General features: G+C 39.5%; 1 protein-coding gene across 7 annotated transcripts in view; it reads right to left on the bottom strand.

Annotated features, from left to right (window-relative positions):
• Nucleotides 1-512: 512 nt before the first annotated feature.
• The window catches only part of slc12a5b (solute carrier family 12 member 5b), a 56,437-nt gene continuing 41,901 nt past the window's right edge, over nucleotides 513-15,048 (bottom strand). For 4 of the 7 annotated variants that reach the window (XM_019350181.2, XM_013276232.3, XM_019350183.2 and 1 more), the window contains 15 exons: nucleotides 14,535-14,709; nucleotides 14,018-14,136; nucleotides 13,817-13,915; nucleotides 13,022-13,141; nucleotides 12,781-12,885; nucleotides 12,535-12,703; nucleotides 12,238-12,433; nucleotides 11,898-12,067; nucleotides 11,636-11,767; nucleotides 11,385-11,492; nucleotides 11,030-11,146; nucleotides 10,628-10,830; nucleotides 9,242-9,256; nucleotides 9,018-9,151; nucleotides 7,467-7,603 (listed from right to left, as the gene is read on the bottom strand). In XM_019350181.2, coding sequence (XP_019205726.1) covers nucleotides 7,512-7,603; nucleotides 9,018-9,151; nucleotides 9,242-9,256; nucleotides 10,628-10,830; nucleotides 11,030-11,146; nucleotides 11,385-11,492; nucleotides 11,636-11,767; nucleotides 11,898-12,067; nucleotides 12,238-12,433; nucleotides 12,535-12,703; nucleotides 12,781-12,885; nucleotides 13,022-13,141; nucleotides 13,817-13,915; nucleotides 14,018-14,136; nucleotides 14,535-14,709 — 1,954 coding nt within the window. In that variant the 3' untranslated portion in view covers nucleotides 7,467-7,511. Of the gene's footprint in view, nucleotides 2,369-6,865; nucleotides 7,604-9,017; nucleotides 9,152-9,241; nucleotides 9,257-10,627; nucleotides 10,831-11,029; nucleotides 11,147-11,384; nucleotides 11,493-11,635; nucleotides 11,768-11,897; nucleotides 12,068-12,237; nucleotides 12,434-12,534; nucleotides 12,704-12,780; nucleotides 12,886-13,021; nucleotides 13,142-13,816; nucleotides 13,916-14,017; nucleotides 14,137-14,534; nucleotides 14,710-15,048 lie in introns of those variants that run through there. The other 3 variants (XM_013276234.3, XM_013276227.3, XM_019350182.2) reach the window with 3 other exon arrangements.

Raw genomic sequence — 15,048 nt, 5'->3', positions numbered from 1 at the left:
TGAGCAAATCCAAACTTCTTTGACATCCAAATGTTTCCTGTTACAGATCAATAAGTTATCAATATTTCAAAGTCTATTTTCTAGATAATGATTGCTAAAATATTTTAAAATATCAATACTGGACTACTTACTTTCAGCCCTGTTTGAATAGTATTGTATATATAATATTTTATACCAATTCTGTTTCTTATTGTTAATGTGTTTACTCTAAACTGGACATGTCAAAAGTCTGGCCCGGTGGCCAATCACGGTCCTCGGTCAGCTCTTATACAGCCCCTCGCTCCTTTGTTAAAATGTATTCTTTATGGCCTGTCACCACAAACAGAATTAATAAAGTGTCATTTTAATGTTTACCTAATTGTGGCAGCACCATGCAGTGCAGCCAATGAATGTATAAAGTTTTATACACTCAGACAATACACACAATAGTGAGTCTCTTTTAAATTTAACCTGAGATACTGAAATTCAGCAGCTTCACTGAAGTTTTAGTTATTCCAGACAGCTTGATCTTCTTATTTTCTCTCCATATGTGAATGAAAAGTAGATTTATTTTGTCAAGGCTTAAACACACGATCACAGTAATGAGAACTCTTCTGTTGTTGAAAAAAAAAGCACAATATTTTTGTTTCAAAAAGGCAAGAAGAAATGTTGACCCCCGGGTGAGTTTCTGTTAATAAATATAGACACCGCTGCTCTAAACTGTTTATCTTGTTCCCCCGTAGACCATTAATTAGTAATATTACAAAGGTTACAAAGGTTGGTAGAAAAAAACAACAATGTCTAATTTGCTCTTTAACACAGTTTCTCAAATGTTTACACGCATGGAAACGAATAACATCATTACCATCTATATAAGGCTGTGCTGGACTGTATCATCACTGTAATCACTACTGAAATATCATTTACAATGAAATTAATATAAAAAAGAATAAAAAATTACTATAACATAGATTTCCATCATTGCAATAATTTCCTTTACTCTCAAACAATAACATAGGCTCATTTATATATATTTCCTGCATCATGCCAGTTAAATGCACTGACAGTCCTTGGCTGCTGAGCATCACACAGTAGAGTCTTCTACACTATTTGTGTTGCTGTGTTTAAGTCTGACTGGTGAATCATAGTCCGGAGGAACTTCAAAAAATGGCTCATCATCAAAACAGAAATCGTCAGACGGAGATGCAAAATATGGCAGCCTCACGACAAAGCCGGTGAGTATGCCTCCCAGCGCTGACAGTCCTATGGTGGAGAATATAGCTGCAACCTGGAAGAGAGCCTGTTTATGGGCAGTCCTCCCTAAACCTGCCTTTAAACCGGGAATCACCATCCGTAGCTCTTGCAGCTTGGGGTCCCCTTCCACTGGTGCTCTGTGGGCAAAGATCTCATAGAAACTGGGGCCGTAAACCTCCTCACTAGCTGTCAGTATGGCACATATCCCTGCAGTGCAGGATATAAGTCCTGTTAGTCCATGCAAGTTGTGAATGCCACACTGATCTTGGATCCTGAAGCGTCGCGCCAAGATGGGGCTCAAATACTTGTAGCCCAGCATGCATGCAATACACCCTATTACACCCAGAGCATATGCAGCTGCAGGCGATATCATCATATCAACAGATGCCCCGACTGTCACACCTCCAGCCAGGGTCACGTTCTGAATATCAGCCATGGTAAGCTTGCCATTTTTATTCAGCATAGCAGAGAGTGCAAAGGCTGTAAGTGTAGAGGCACTTAGTCCAATGAAAGTGTGGAGGATAGCCCTGTGCTGATCGTCTCCTTTCAGGACTAAAGCTGAGTTAAAGGAGGGCCAGAACACCCAGAGGAACAAGGCCCCCATTAGACACAGGATGTCAGAATGGTAACTTGTGTTCTCCTTTGCGTGGCCTTCATTTAGACTAGGCCTGTACAGCACAAAAGTGACACCCAAGCCAAAATAGCAGGCAAAGAGATGGATGAGAATGGAGCCTCCTGCATCATTGATCTTCAGATACGTAAGCACAACCCATTCTGTGACGGCAAACACCGGAACCTCCAGCAGAGCCATGACCAGTATCTGCAAAGGACTGGTCTTCCCCAGCACTGCCCCATACGATATCAGCACCACAGCACAGGCAAACTCTGCATTTATGAGATTGATCACTCCGAGGTGGATCTTACCATCATGGCTGAACTGGAAGTAGCCCTGCACCAGAATGGCCCACTGGATGGCAAAAGTAGCTGTGAGGAAGTTGAAAACCATCCCCCCAAAACCATAGAATCGGAAAAATGCCAGCAGGCACCCGAAACCCACGAATATCATGAAGTGTATGTCTGTAAAGAAAGGGTAGTCCCTGTACACTGCATTGTGCATAGGGTTGGTCTGATTAGTCTGAAATTTGGCATCAGCCTCTTCATCATACGTAACAAATGCTGCATACAAGGCAACAATAATCACCTCTGTGATGAACACAAACACAGGTAACCGCACTCGAAGACTGGTCGATTGTTTCTTCATGCTGACAGCTCTTTAGAGCGAGTGACAGTCATTTCTTTTGCACCCTGGTTTAACTCTGTTTAGATAAGGAAGGTCAAAGGCACTGGTAAACCCACTGAAACACATCGATATTCTCCTCCCCGGGAAATGCCACTATGTGGACTTTGTTCACTTTATTAAGACATGCAAAGTCAGCATTCTCTTTTCTTCGGTGTGTTGAAAACCCTCTTTTTCCACAGCTTTCGTGCACACTGTAACAGACGGAAAAAAAAATCTATTTGAAAGTCCCATTTGTGAAAAAAAGTGAGTCTCGGAGTTACGGGCATAACATACAGAATGTTTAACTTCTAGTCACTCTCTGTAAATTAAATATTCTTTTAAGTAATTACATTTTCACGCCCTCCAGGATTAAAGGATAATTCTGCTTGCATGATCCAGCTGATGGACAACAGCTGCTGCACGGCCAAATTGTTCCAGATGTGACTTATTTTCTGCAATTTTTTGTTCCAGGAGTCTGAGTACATCCACATAAATTTATAGAAATACATTAAATCTTGCCTTTGATATGTGCCCTCCTCATTATTAATTAAAAGGACCGAAAATAAACATTTTCAAACAATGAAAACTAAACTGAAAATGAGCCGAAACTGAACTGAATTAAAAACAAAAAGTCAAAATGCAATTAGATTAAAAACTATGTAGAAAATGTAGAAAATCCCAAACTATAAGAACTCTGGCCAAAAGGAGATGCACTAGAAAAGATGACAAATATTTCAACTGTTTTATTAAAATGACTTTAATCTTGTGCCAACATTTGATTTTGTTTTTACATACAAAATGTTTTCTTTAAACCATGACATGATTGCGCATATGGTAGATAAAACGAAGTGCCTTAAACCTATAAATCTATAAAACCTGTACTGAGACACATGACAGTTGTTATCCCTACAACTAAGATCACAGACGTGTATTACAAATGTCCTGTCATGTCGCTGTCTCACACTTCAACATGCTCTACACACAAACACAGGTGTCAAATACACACACAGCTACACACTCTCTCTGTCTATGAAACTTCTAAAAGTCTAACTCTAAATTTCTGCATACTATAGTCACCCACAATGTCCTGCAACCATAATACGCCTCAAAAATAACTTCAGTTTTTTGTTGTTTTTGCTAGTTATTATATAGTTGTGCACTCACGCTTTTCAGTTTTGGAAACATTGAGGGCTGTACTACAGAGCCTTTGGACCTGAAACCTTTTTATTTTTAAAAAAATCATGTGTACACTAGACTAGGATGCACACAGCCACCATATAATGGAGAGAAACTAATCAAGTTTAAGTTTCACCTCAAAATATCTTCAATGAATATGCTGCTGCTTTTGCACAGAGAGAGGACAAAGAGAATCAAGTTAAGTTTCAAAGATTCCCAGAAATGTAATTATTAAATGCTCAGATATTTAGGGAGTTAAACATTATAGGTGTCAGGAAATTTAAGCATTAATCATCCCTTGAAATTTGGAGAGTTAGATATTTACTCCAAAATATCTAATGTTCAGTCTTAGTCAGCAGGAACAGAGTGCAATTTTATCCCTGGTGGGAATAGAAATATACACCCTTAGATTTTTAGCACTGCATCTTGACACAGTCAACAACAATAATAAACAAACAACAATCAAATCACAAACTGATTTTCATCTTTAAGGCTGATAAAAGGGGGGACTGTCTGGATCCTGTTCACTTCTAACTTTTCGTTGAGCCAAAAAGCATCACACAGTGAAAACTACCACTAACTAAATCAAAGATAAATGAAAAAGTTATCATGGAGAAAATGCAGCTATTGAAGTTTAGGCTTAACCTCAGACTGGCTACAATGTATTGTTGCTCTTACACACAGAGAGGAGTGTCGTCAGCAAGAATCACTGGCTGTGCAGCATGCAGTCCTCAGCAAGAATTTCCTATTATGGTTTTCCTCAGGGAAACTAAACCGAATTAGATGAGTGGTCTTCATTATGTGCTGGCTCTGGGCATATTAAGTTGTAACTGATCAGTCGCAGTAAATTAAAACTAGGACACCACCCCCTTGGTTGCTTGATGCCCGGTGACTGCATTGAATTTTTACTTTCAGCAACTGATTGCAAGTAGTTGCAGTGACCAAGTGGCTGCGTATAGGTTGAACTTGCAAAACCCTCAACTTCTGGGTGGTCACTGTAACTCTTTTGATTACAAGATTGCACAGGTCTGTCTCCAAGCAATCACTTTCAAACTTTAATGGACTTTATTGGTGCCATACTGCACCAATATTAACCAAACAGAAAGAAATTACGAGGTTTTAAGGATGTGCTACAGAATCAAAAACATATTTACAATAAATCAGAGGAGAACTATAACAGCTTTTTGAAACCCTTAGGCTAATTTTCTTTATGTCTTTGTGTATAAATTACTGTACAAAACCATTAAGTCAAGAGGACGAACTCAACTAATATCAAATTCTCTGTGTACTGTATAGCCTACATACATATTTGGAGAAAAGAACTATCATTACTGAAAACACTGTTTCAATACTGACATTATAAACTATGCACTGGGGCAATGGCCCTGTCTTACTAAAGTTTTACAAAATTGTTTGAGTTTAACAAGTCAAAAGCTCTACCAAAAACTTCATGTCTATGCCATTTAATATTTAAATGACTAAAGCATACTCAAAGACAAGTTAAATATATTTTATATACATGGTCACACACACAAAAGAAACTATCTTCTAATAGTCAGGATAATCAAATTCAATGCCTAAGTCATACTAAAAGTTTAATATGCACCTTCTCCAATTCCTTAATATATCTTCTATTTGTCACTCTAAATTTTCTGCCTTTTTAATATAACAGCTGATTCCGTCATGCTTTCATTTGGCCTGCATAAGCGCAATAGCAAATTTAATTGATAAACATACATTTAGCATCTTATTTGTTGTCTCTTGCTGAGATTTATACAATGCAGTTCTCCTGTCTGTGAGGTAATTATTAAAGCTAACAGAGAGTTAGTCTGCTAGCCTACTAGCAACCAGCCTTCTGTGAATGTAACAAAACCCAGCATACTAATGATGAACATTGTTTGGTATTTTGGAGACTTTTGTGCAACAGCAGCCTCTACAAAGTTGCTGCTCCCAGCATAAAATCTGGCAAATGACTACCCACAAAATGGATCAAATCAGCTTTAAAATGAGCTATATTTGAAACGATTCACTTATATATATGATATACAATCACCAGTCACTTCATTAGGTACACCTGGGAGGTACCAGGTTGGACACCTTAATTCTTTGTGGCATAAATGTAGCATGGCACCGGGAACAAAGATTTTGAATGTTCTGCTCCAGATGTGTTGTGGATGAGATCTGGTAATGGTGAGGAGATTCTGAATGCAGTGAGCTCATTGTCATATTCAAGAAACCAGTTTAAGATGATCTAAATTTCCCGTTGGAAGCAGAAATCAGAGAATGGGTACCCTGTGGTCATAATGGGATGGACATGGTCAGCAACAATACTCAGGTAGGCTGTAGGGTTTAAAGGGTGGTCAATGATACTAAGGGCCCAGAATGCATAACTGCACCAGCAGCTGCCTGAACAACTAACACAAGGCAGGATGAAAACATTCTGAAACCAAACTAGTTGTTTATGCCAAATTTTTACCCACCACTTGAATTTTGAAGCAGAAATTGAGATTCATCAGAACATGCAATGTTTTTCCAATATTGTCCAATTTTTGTGATCCTGTATAAATTGTTGCCTCAGTGTCCTATTCTTAGCTGCCAGGAGTGGTCTGCTACTGCCTTCAGGGTTTGTGCATTTAGAGATGCTCTTCTGTATATATTGGTTGTAAAAAAAGAGATTGTTTGAGTTACTGTTGCCTTCACATCAGCTTGAAGCATTTCGGCCATGCAACTCTGAGCTCTAGCATCAACGAAGCTGGGTAGACGTAGAATCATGTCTATATGCCTGAATGCATTAAGTTGCTGCCATGTGTACCAAATAAAGTGGATAATTATTGTATTAAGCAGGTTTTAGGTGGTTGGACAGATTATATTTTCAGTCTTGCATGCTACTATGTAGGCTTAGCACCCAGATAAGAAAAGTCAATAAGCCTATTTTTCAAAATGTGAAACTATTCCTTTCTGTGCACTTGTCTTACATAAAATGCACAGTTTTAATATATTTTTGAATAAATAAATATATTTGAATACATATATTTTTGAATAAATACATTTACATTTAAAAAAGATTTTCTTTAAATCTTTTTTTAAATATAACTCTTCTCTAAAATCTTAAAATTTTCTTTAAAAATCCTTTTTTCCCCTGAAACACACAATGAAAGAAAAAACTGTAAAAAAATGTATGAAATGTTGATTTATTTAATAATCTATTTTAGTGCTTCTAATGTCACAAAACAAAGGATAACACAGTGATGATGACGTAATTTTAGGAGTCCATACCTGTCACAAATCAATTTGATCCCACTGTTTTTTTTAAAATACTTATAACCACACTAGGAAAAACAAAAACAGACAAAGACACACAACTTGTCATGTAAATAAATATATAAATAACATCAACACTATGATAGAAAATAAATAGAAATGGTAAAGCAGTGACATTGCTCTTTTATCAGTGACAGGGGACAAAAGCCAAAGGGAAAGCACTTAGACTAGAAAAGCTCATTTTAACATTTGGCAAACTTCTACTTTATCAGGAAAACTTTCAGTTGTCTCTTGTTTTTGAAATTAAATCTTCTAAAACTGATGAACTGTTCTTGACCTGATGAGTCAAGAACAGTATGTACTCAAGTTAATCACTGGAGTACACGATTCTGTGTACTATGTACTCTGTAGGTTACCTGGAACCTCATTCAGCTGAGTCTACATAGTATTTCACCTGAAAACTCTGAGTACAACGTGTGGTGGCAGGTGACAGAATGGGTGTGTAAGGAGGGAGGACAGGGCAGAGTCCATGTATGTGCTGTTGTGAGATCATGAAAGCCCTTCAAGAGTAGATGGTGATGACTTCGCGTCCACCTCCGCGCACCAGGAGAACCCGATTGAGACCTTCAGTGAGCACTTCAAGAAACTCCATGTCTGGGAAACAATCACAGTCAAGGAGGGTTTTTTTTTTTCATATTCTTCTGGTCATTCGTTAACTTTATATGACGCAAAGGTCCATTTTCATCTTAGTGAAGTGAAATAACTACATATTTAAAGAAAGTGCAGCAGCTTGCATTCATGCTCAGACTACATGGGACAATTTTCACCACCACTGTGCAAAAACAAAATTCTTTAAATTAACTTAATGTTTTACCCCACTTACCCTTTTACTACCCTTTTACTTCATGCTAACAGAAAAATGCTTTCTTTCCATTTTATAATTACTGGACAGTCTGTACAATCAGCTACCAGAACTTTTTCAGTAATTTTTACAGTAATGTATTTATTTCTACTAGTTTGAGTCCAAAGATTCATGCATTCATTCTTTCTTTTATTTATTACAACATAATTTGTTTATCATGCAGATGCCTTGTCAAAGGGTCACATAGATGGGAGAAAGATGATGATTCGATGATGCGAGCAGCATGACTCCCACTTCAAGTGGGAAATAATTAAAATAAGCAGTATGTCCTCATTCCCAGGGTACCATATACTGACTTTTTGTTGCTAGAGTGTCACCTGACACACAGTATAGACCCTTTATTAGTACCAATCAGCATCACTGACTGGACAGACTGAGCTTCTAAGTGTCAATTCTTATAGTGCAGGGCAAACTTTTTCCTTTAATCCAAACCACGATCTTTAAAAAATCTTGACAAGTAGTTTTAATACCAAACATTAACCAAACATTGACTGAAAGCAAACCTAAACAAAGAGCAAAACACTAAGACAAAAGCTGTGGTCTCCTGAGGGGTGCACTATGAAATGAGATTAATGGATTAGCGAGGTAATCCTAGAGCTTTCAGTGTCACAAATATGGCTCTCTTTGTACCTAGCTCACAGGAAACAGAGGGCTGAAAGAGGCAGAAAAGACTTTATTCAGAATACTGGAAGGGGACCTAGTTTTCCCTGCACAAATTGCCATGCAGCAAATCCCTTACTTCCAGAGTCGTAGCTTACACGTTACTTCTTTTCCATAATGGACTTCAGACATCGTCATTTTACACTTACCTAGGATCCCTGAAAGCTGGTATGTCCTGCTCTGAGCTTTTAACCTTCATGATCTATTGTCTGGACCTCCTCCACCTTATCTCCTGACAGCACCAAATATCACTCTCCTTCTACAGTTCTAAGTAACAATGTTGCTGCCTCTTTCAACCCTCTGCTTAAAGAAAAGTCAACGAGTGAGCCTGAAGCAGAAAGCCTGGCCCATTATAATTTGCTTTTATTACTCACTTTCTTTGAAACTGCGAGACGGCTATGCTGCAGAAATAATTTATCCTTAAGTAAAATGATGATGTGAACTGAACTAAGACATATGAAGAACAGTATGTGAGATGTAGGATACAGTTTTCTTCGCCCACACGGTTCTTTGGTGGTCCCGGCATGTTGAGCAGGACAAGTTTTGCCTCCTTGGACTTCTTTGTGATGACCTCATTGAGCCTCATTGCTGTATGCATACGCCTCACGTCCGTCTGGTTCCTGAGGCAGGAAACATTGGGTCAGAGCAGGTTTCATTTTTAAATCGATTGTTTAGCTCAACTGACTATGTCTAAAAATGAAAATACTTACAAGTTCTCCCATTCCCTGCAGCATGTGTGGAAGGAAACAATATATGGTCACACAGAAGGCTACATTTATTGGTGGTTAAATCTTTTATATTGACTGAGTACCTTTAGAAGTGAACAGAAGACTGCAGTAGCTGTTAATTTCCTGATATTCACTTTGATTTTGAGCATGCAACACTTATAAACCTCTAGGTTTATAGGTGTTGCTACTTTTGATATCAAGGTGACTGGATGGGATATCACATAATTTATAAATACAGACAGATTGTCAGTCTGAGTCTGTGAGATGAGCAGATGAGAACAATTCACCTACAATATGTCCCTTTGCAATAAAGGACTCAACTAGTTACAATCTGGTTATACTCTTACATAAATGCAAAGTTTCTGCGTGCATGTCACTGCAGATTATATCCATTATTTGTGGATAAATTTCTGAATTTAGTTTCATGCTTTCTGGACTCTGGATGTAAGTAATTTGAATTTCTGTGTATGTAGCCAACATCGCAGTTCATTGTTGTATTACCATAAAACATATTGCATGTATTTCCAAATTTGAACCCTTTCAACTGCAAACTGATAGCAGGCTGACTCATTCTTATTGCCGTTTTATCAGTGAGGCCCTGAAGTTACGAGTGATTGCCACATCTGGTGCTCTTCTTCAAAGCAACTGTTTCAAAGGCAACAAGATAGCAATTTCATTGTACACTCTCACAGTAAGATTGCTCGTGATATGGTCTCCAACCCCCATTTTCCTTAATGTGACTGAGCATTGCTGAAGGGATATGCCTTACAATATAAAGCACCTTAAGCTGACGGTGATGTTGTGAACTGACACCTTATAAATTAAATTAAACTGAACTACAAATACACAAAACATGACATTAATTTGTTGTGAAATTATGAATCAGGTGAAATGAAAGAAATGCTCTCACACCATGCATAACGATCATGTGACAGAAGATGAATACACTGCAGAACAAATTCTTTTTCGTGTCACTGTTAAGTTCAAAGTTTTGTTTGCCACAGTCTTGCTTTAAATCCTGTAACATGGGTCGATACACACAAATATTTACAAATGACTGTGTGGGTCATTTGGATTAGCTACAACATTACAGTCACTGGTAAAGTGAATCATACTGGCGTTAACTCTTCCAAACTCGATCCTATTAAAAATCCAGAGGATGTGCCAGAACAAGCCTGTTGCACAGAAACCCCACACCACAACTACAAGACCCAGAAGACCCAACATCCTGCTGCCAGACATCCCAGAGGCCACACGGCCATGCCCTGATGGGTCAGAGCTGTTTTTCTCAGCATGTTTGCACAAGTTTTAAAATGCCTGTTTCCTGTGCAGGATTGCTGAGCTAAATTAAGCTGACAGATCACTCACGGCTTCATGTTGAAGAAGTCTTTTCCCGCTTCTGGGGTCGCTGTTAGGAGGCTCTTCTCCTTTTCCGCGCCCTTGTTGTCGGGCCGGGCGACAGCACCACCTGCAGGCGCAGCAGGGGATGTGGGGCTTGTGGGGCTGGTTGGTGTGGAGACATTCTTACTGTGGCTCAGCTGTACCTGTTTTGGGTTGGAGACGGCCCCAGGCTGACAGACAAACACCATCACATGACAGGGTAATACAGAGAAAAGAGACGCTTGTCAGAAAAGGTGGATCTTTGATCAGTGAACTGTAAGGAATAATTGAGCAGCAACTAGGAAAAGTAAAACCTGGCATAAAATGCAACAGGTGTTTGAAGCAAGTGAGGACAGAAGTATTGTACATTACACGTCGGAGCAGCTTTACCTCCTCTTCTAGTTTTTCTGCTGCACCACCTCCCTCCTCAGCGCTTCGCTGTGACCGCAAGGCAGACGGATTTTTACGCCGTATGGACCCACGGGATGAATCTGTAATGCTCTGGATCTGTGAGAACAAAACAAACAAAAACATCATCTGATTCCTATATTCCCACTGGAGTTCATTTTTTTCTACCCGCAAATCAGTGAAAACATGTACAGACACAGATACCTCATCATGAAGCAGTTCCTTTCCTCAGAGCGGATATTTAATGCCCATAGTGATAATGAAACTGTGCTTTGGCTGTCAACTAAAATTAAATGTGTTTTTCCGGTTACAGATAGTATGAAGGTTCCTGGTTTACCTCTCTCTCCATTTCATTCTTGGTCAGATGCATTTGTTTGAGGATCTGTGATCGCTGCTCCATTATCAGTGTCTTCTCATAGGTATAGGCTGAGATGTCACCGTCATGCTGTAAATGACAAACACACATCACATGAAATCCATGTATTACTTTGGAATAACGGGATCCTTCAAGAAACAAACTGTTCTTTTAGGCCGCTCCTGGCAGGATTTGTTTGTGAGCTCAGAATATGTGCCAGACAAATCTCTCACCATCTCAACCACTTCCACTACGGCGTCGATGCGCAGGTGATAGAGGAAGGTGAGGAGGTCTTTCTTCATCTGGATGCTGTTGTCATCCATCTGAGCTACAGTGAAAATACGCATCTTGCACTTCCTCCACACCTATAGCAAGAAAAAAAACAAACAGATAATGACGTAGCCAATGTGGGGTTTTTTTTCAACACACTACACTGTATCACGCTTAACTTGTGCTCATTTAAGTGAAAAGAATCCACAGTTTCTTGTTCTTCACCTTATGCTGGCGCAAGAGGAAAGGCAGAAGCATTAGCATGCCTCCATCGTGGACAACCCACCACACGTCAATGTGGCCTTCAGTGAAACGCTCTCCATTGGATGGATAGCTGGAGATATTCTTAGGAACCAACAAGGCTATACTGGCTATAGTTGTCTCTCTAACCACCTCTACAGAGGAACAGGAGAAAAGTAACACGATGGGGGGCAGAGCAAAGGATTACCAACTTTTTTACCAAACTTTTTCAATGCCCCTGACTTGGTATTTAATATTTGGAATAATATTTGATGCTGATGTTTATTAACAACTAAGAGAGCTTCTATTTCACTTGATAACTTACCAATGAAGTTCCTAAATTCCTGGTGGCACTCAGGCTGTTTCCAGTTACGGGGCCAGCTGACCATCACCGTGTTGTGCTTCAGACCTCCAAGTCCTCCAACCTGAATCAAGTGGGATGTTCCATCTCTGAGGTTGGAGGAGATGACAACCTGAGTGAAGCCCTTTACTTTCTCTGTCTCCATCAACTTACGCAGCGACTGCAGGGACACAGATAGAGGGCAGGCGCAGCTGTTAGAGAAAGTGGCGAATCTTCTGTGCATGCGTCAGAAGTTTAAGCGTGTGTTAAAGAGTAACAGACCTGATCTGCCTTATGAGCGTCGGTGTAATTGTCTAGGAAGGTTCCTTGAACACAGGTGCCAACAATAGTCAGACCCTTCCCAGCTTTTAGCTGATTGGTCAGAGATAGAAGACGAGGCTGCTCGATGTTTTGCTCAGCGTCCATACTCACTAGGACCAGGATCTGAGGCCTAATAACAAACAAAATCAGTCAGTGATAATCACAGGCAAAAGCCAACCAGCTCTTTTAAAGACAGACTGAGCTGACCTCCAGTTCTTTGTGTGTGGTGGTCCCTCCTCCAGCCTCATCAGAGCAAAGCGAGCAGCGCTGAGCGAGATCCCACGTATCCCATCACCCCACTCCTTCTCAGCTCTATCTCAAAGCACATTAAATTATTAGCTCTGGTCATATCTACAGCATCCTGATTCATAGAGTCAATAGACTACTCTGTGACTTTTATCAAAGAATCCTTCCTCAAATGATCATTGATCAAATTATTATTACTTACCCACAGAACTCAATGTATTTGTAGATGCAGGTGGCGATGCCCATAGCCACAATTGCATAATACCAGGAACACATGAACATGAGCGACAAGCACAGGCTCATACCCAGGAAAGACAGAGCCCTGCAGGGGACAGGACGTCATATGTTTAGTACCCAGATTTCTGCCAGCTTCACACAACTGGCTGATTAATGGAAACATTGTAAAGAAGACATTTTTAAGCTCATCATGGAAGACAAACACACAAACTTCAAGTCTTTTTATGGAGATTCTCACAGGGGTGTGCTCTTTACATCAAATCCAGAATCTGTCTTTAAGCAGAGCTTAAATCCTCGCATCATATGTGATGAATATCTATGACATCTTTGGGATAGTTAAAGGATTTTATGCACGTTTGAATCACTTGTTTGTTTCACATGTACTGCAAGTATAAACACATTATGTGATACACATCTCTGCCAGTATTTTCAGTGTTAAAATGATCAACAGGCAATATCAACATGCAAAGAAAAGTAGCAATGTGTCAGCAACAGCACCGAGGAAAAAGACTGCAAACTTAAATATGACTGCAAATGATCCAGGATTTAAAACACATTTCAAAAAAGGATGTGCAAAGTTTTTAATAATAATAATATTTTAATATAAATATATAATATTTTATTTGCTACACACAAAGAACACCAACATGCATTTTAGTGTGGAAACTCAAAGTACATGTCAAAGTAAATGTAAATTTCAGATAATAAAACAAATGCGAGAGTTTTTAGAAAGCTTTCATACTCTGACGCACAAACTCACCAGTGGTAGAACTTAAATCTGGGTCTCCAGTTTGGGGTCCTCAGCAACGTCTGCAGGGCGCAGGCGAGATTGACGAACATGTAGCACATCAAGAAGAACCTAAAGAAACAGATGAAGGGAAAGAGAGAAAACAGAAGAGTAAGAACAAAAACCACAAAAAGCATCTTAGCTTTAGTTGTTGTGTTTATCGGTGAGAATTACATGGAGAGGATTGGTGCGACTGCATCCAGAGAGGCAATGATGATGCCAATCTCACAGATGCTAGCTGTGAGTAGAAGTGCCCACGTGGGCTCCCCGTTGGCTTTACCGTGCCCAAAGATCTGCAAAAACACAAGTGACACACAAATAAATAATGTCATATTTACCAATTAATAATAGTTGTGTCTTCAGTTTTAGTTTGAGTTTAGTTTCTTTTAGTTTCAGTCTTACTTTTAGTTGTTATAAATTATTGTTGTATGGAGGATATATTTCAGTCTCAATAAATACGTCTAGTTGTTAGTTTTCACAAGTTCACAAAACAGTGTCAGTTAGTTTTAATTTTTTATTTTAGTTAACTAACATGTTTTTCACATCTAGTCTCAGTTTTTTGTTTAGTTTTAGTCAACCATTACAGCTTAGAGCGGGGACAAGAATATCTTCAAGCCCCCACAACATTTCTTGCTCAGCTGGAAGCTCTGAGAGGTGTGTGGATAAGACAGAGATAGATTTGTGTACTCACTCTAAGGAAGGGGATGATGCCATCCCTTGAGATGGCCTGGAGGAGACGGGGAGCTCCTGTCAGACTCTGAAGTCCCGCTCCGCAGGTGGAGAAGAAGGAGCCAAATACAATAACCCACGGGGACGGCCATGCCAGCGTACCTATTACAAGGTTGCCACTGACCCCTTCGCCAAACCTGCAGAAACATGAAGACAGAGCTCCTAACTGTGTTAATGCACAGTGAATGCAAATGTTCGACCGGTGCTCAGTCAGGTACAAACAGCCAACAGCTGAGTTCTGCTAACAGATGACTGAGAGCATCGTTTTAGACTCAGCTGTGATTCAGTGTTTCTGATTTTTTACTGAAAATAACTCCTCAGATAAACACAACTGCAAGCAGTCTGAAGCTGCGCTTAATGTTGAATTTTGTAAAGTGTAATGCTGAGTTTGCATCTTTTGCTGTGAAGTACAGCCAGACTTTTGACGCTTCGCCTTGGGCATTTTTAATCTGTAGCTCTGCTCTAAAAGAATGTAC

This window comes from Oreochromis niloticus, linkage group LG20 (genome assembly GCF_001858045.2).
Source record: "Oreochromis niloticus isolate F11D_XX linkage group LG20, O_niloticus_UMD_NMBU, whole genome shotgun sequence".
Lineage (NCBI taxonomy): Eukaryota > Metazoa > Chordata > Actinopteri > Cichliformes > Cichlidae > Oreochromis > Oreochromis niloticus.
The sequence above is the reverse complement of the archived record's forward strand: the minus strand, read 5'-3'. Positions and strand labels throughout refer to the sequence as shown.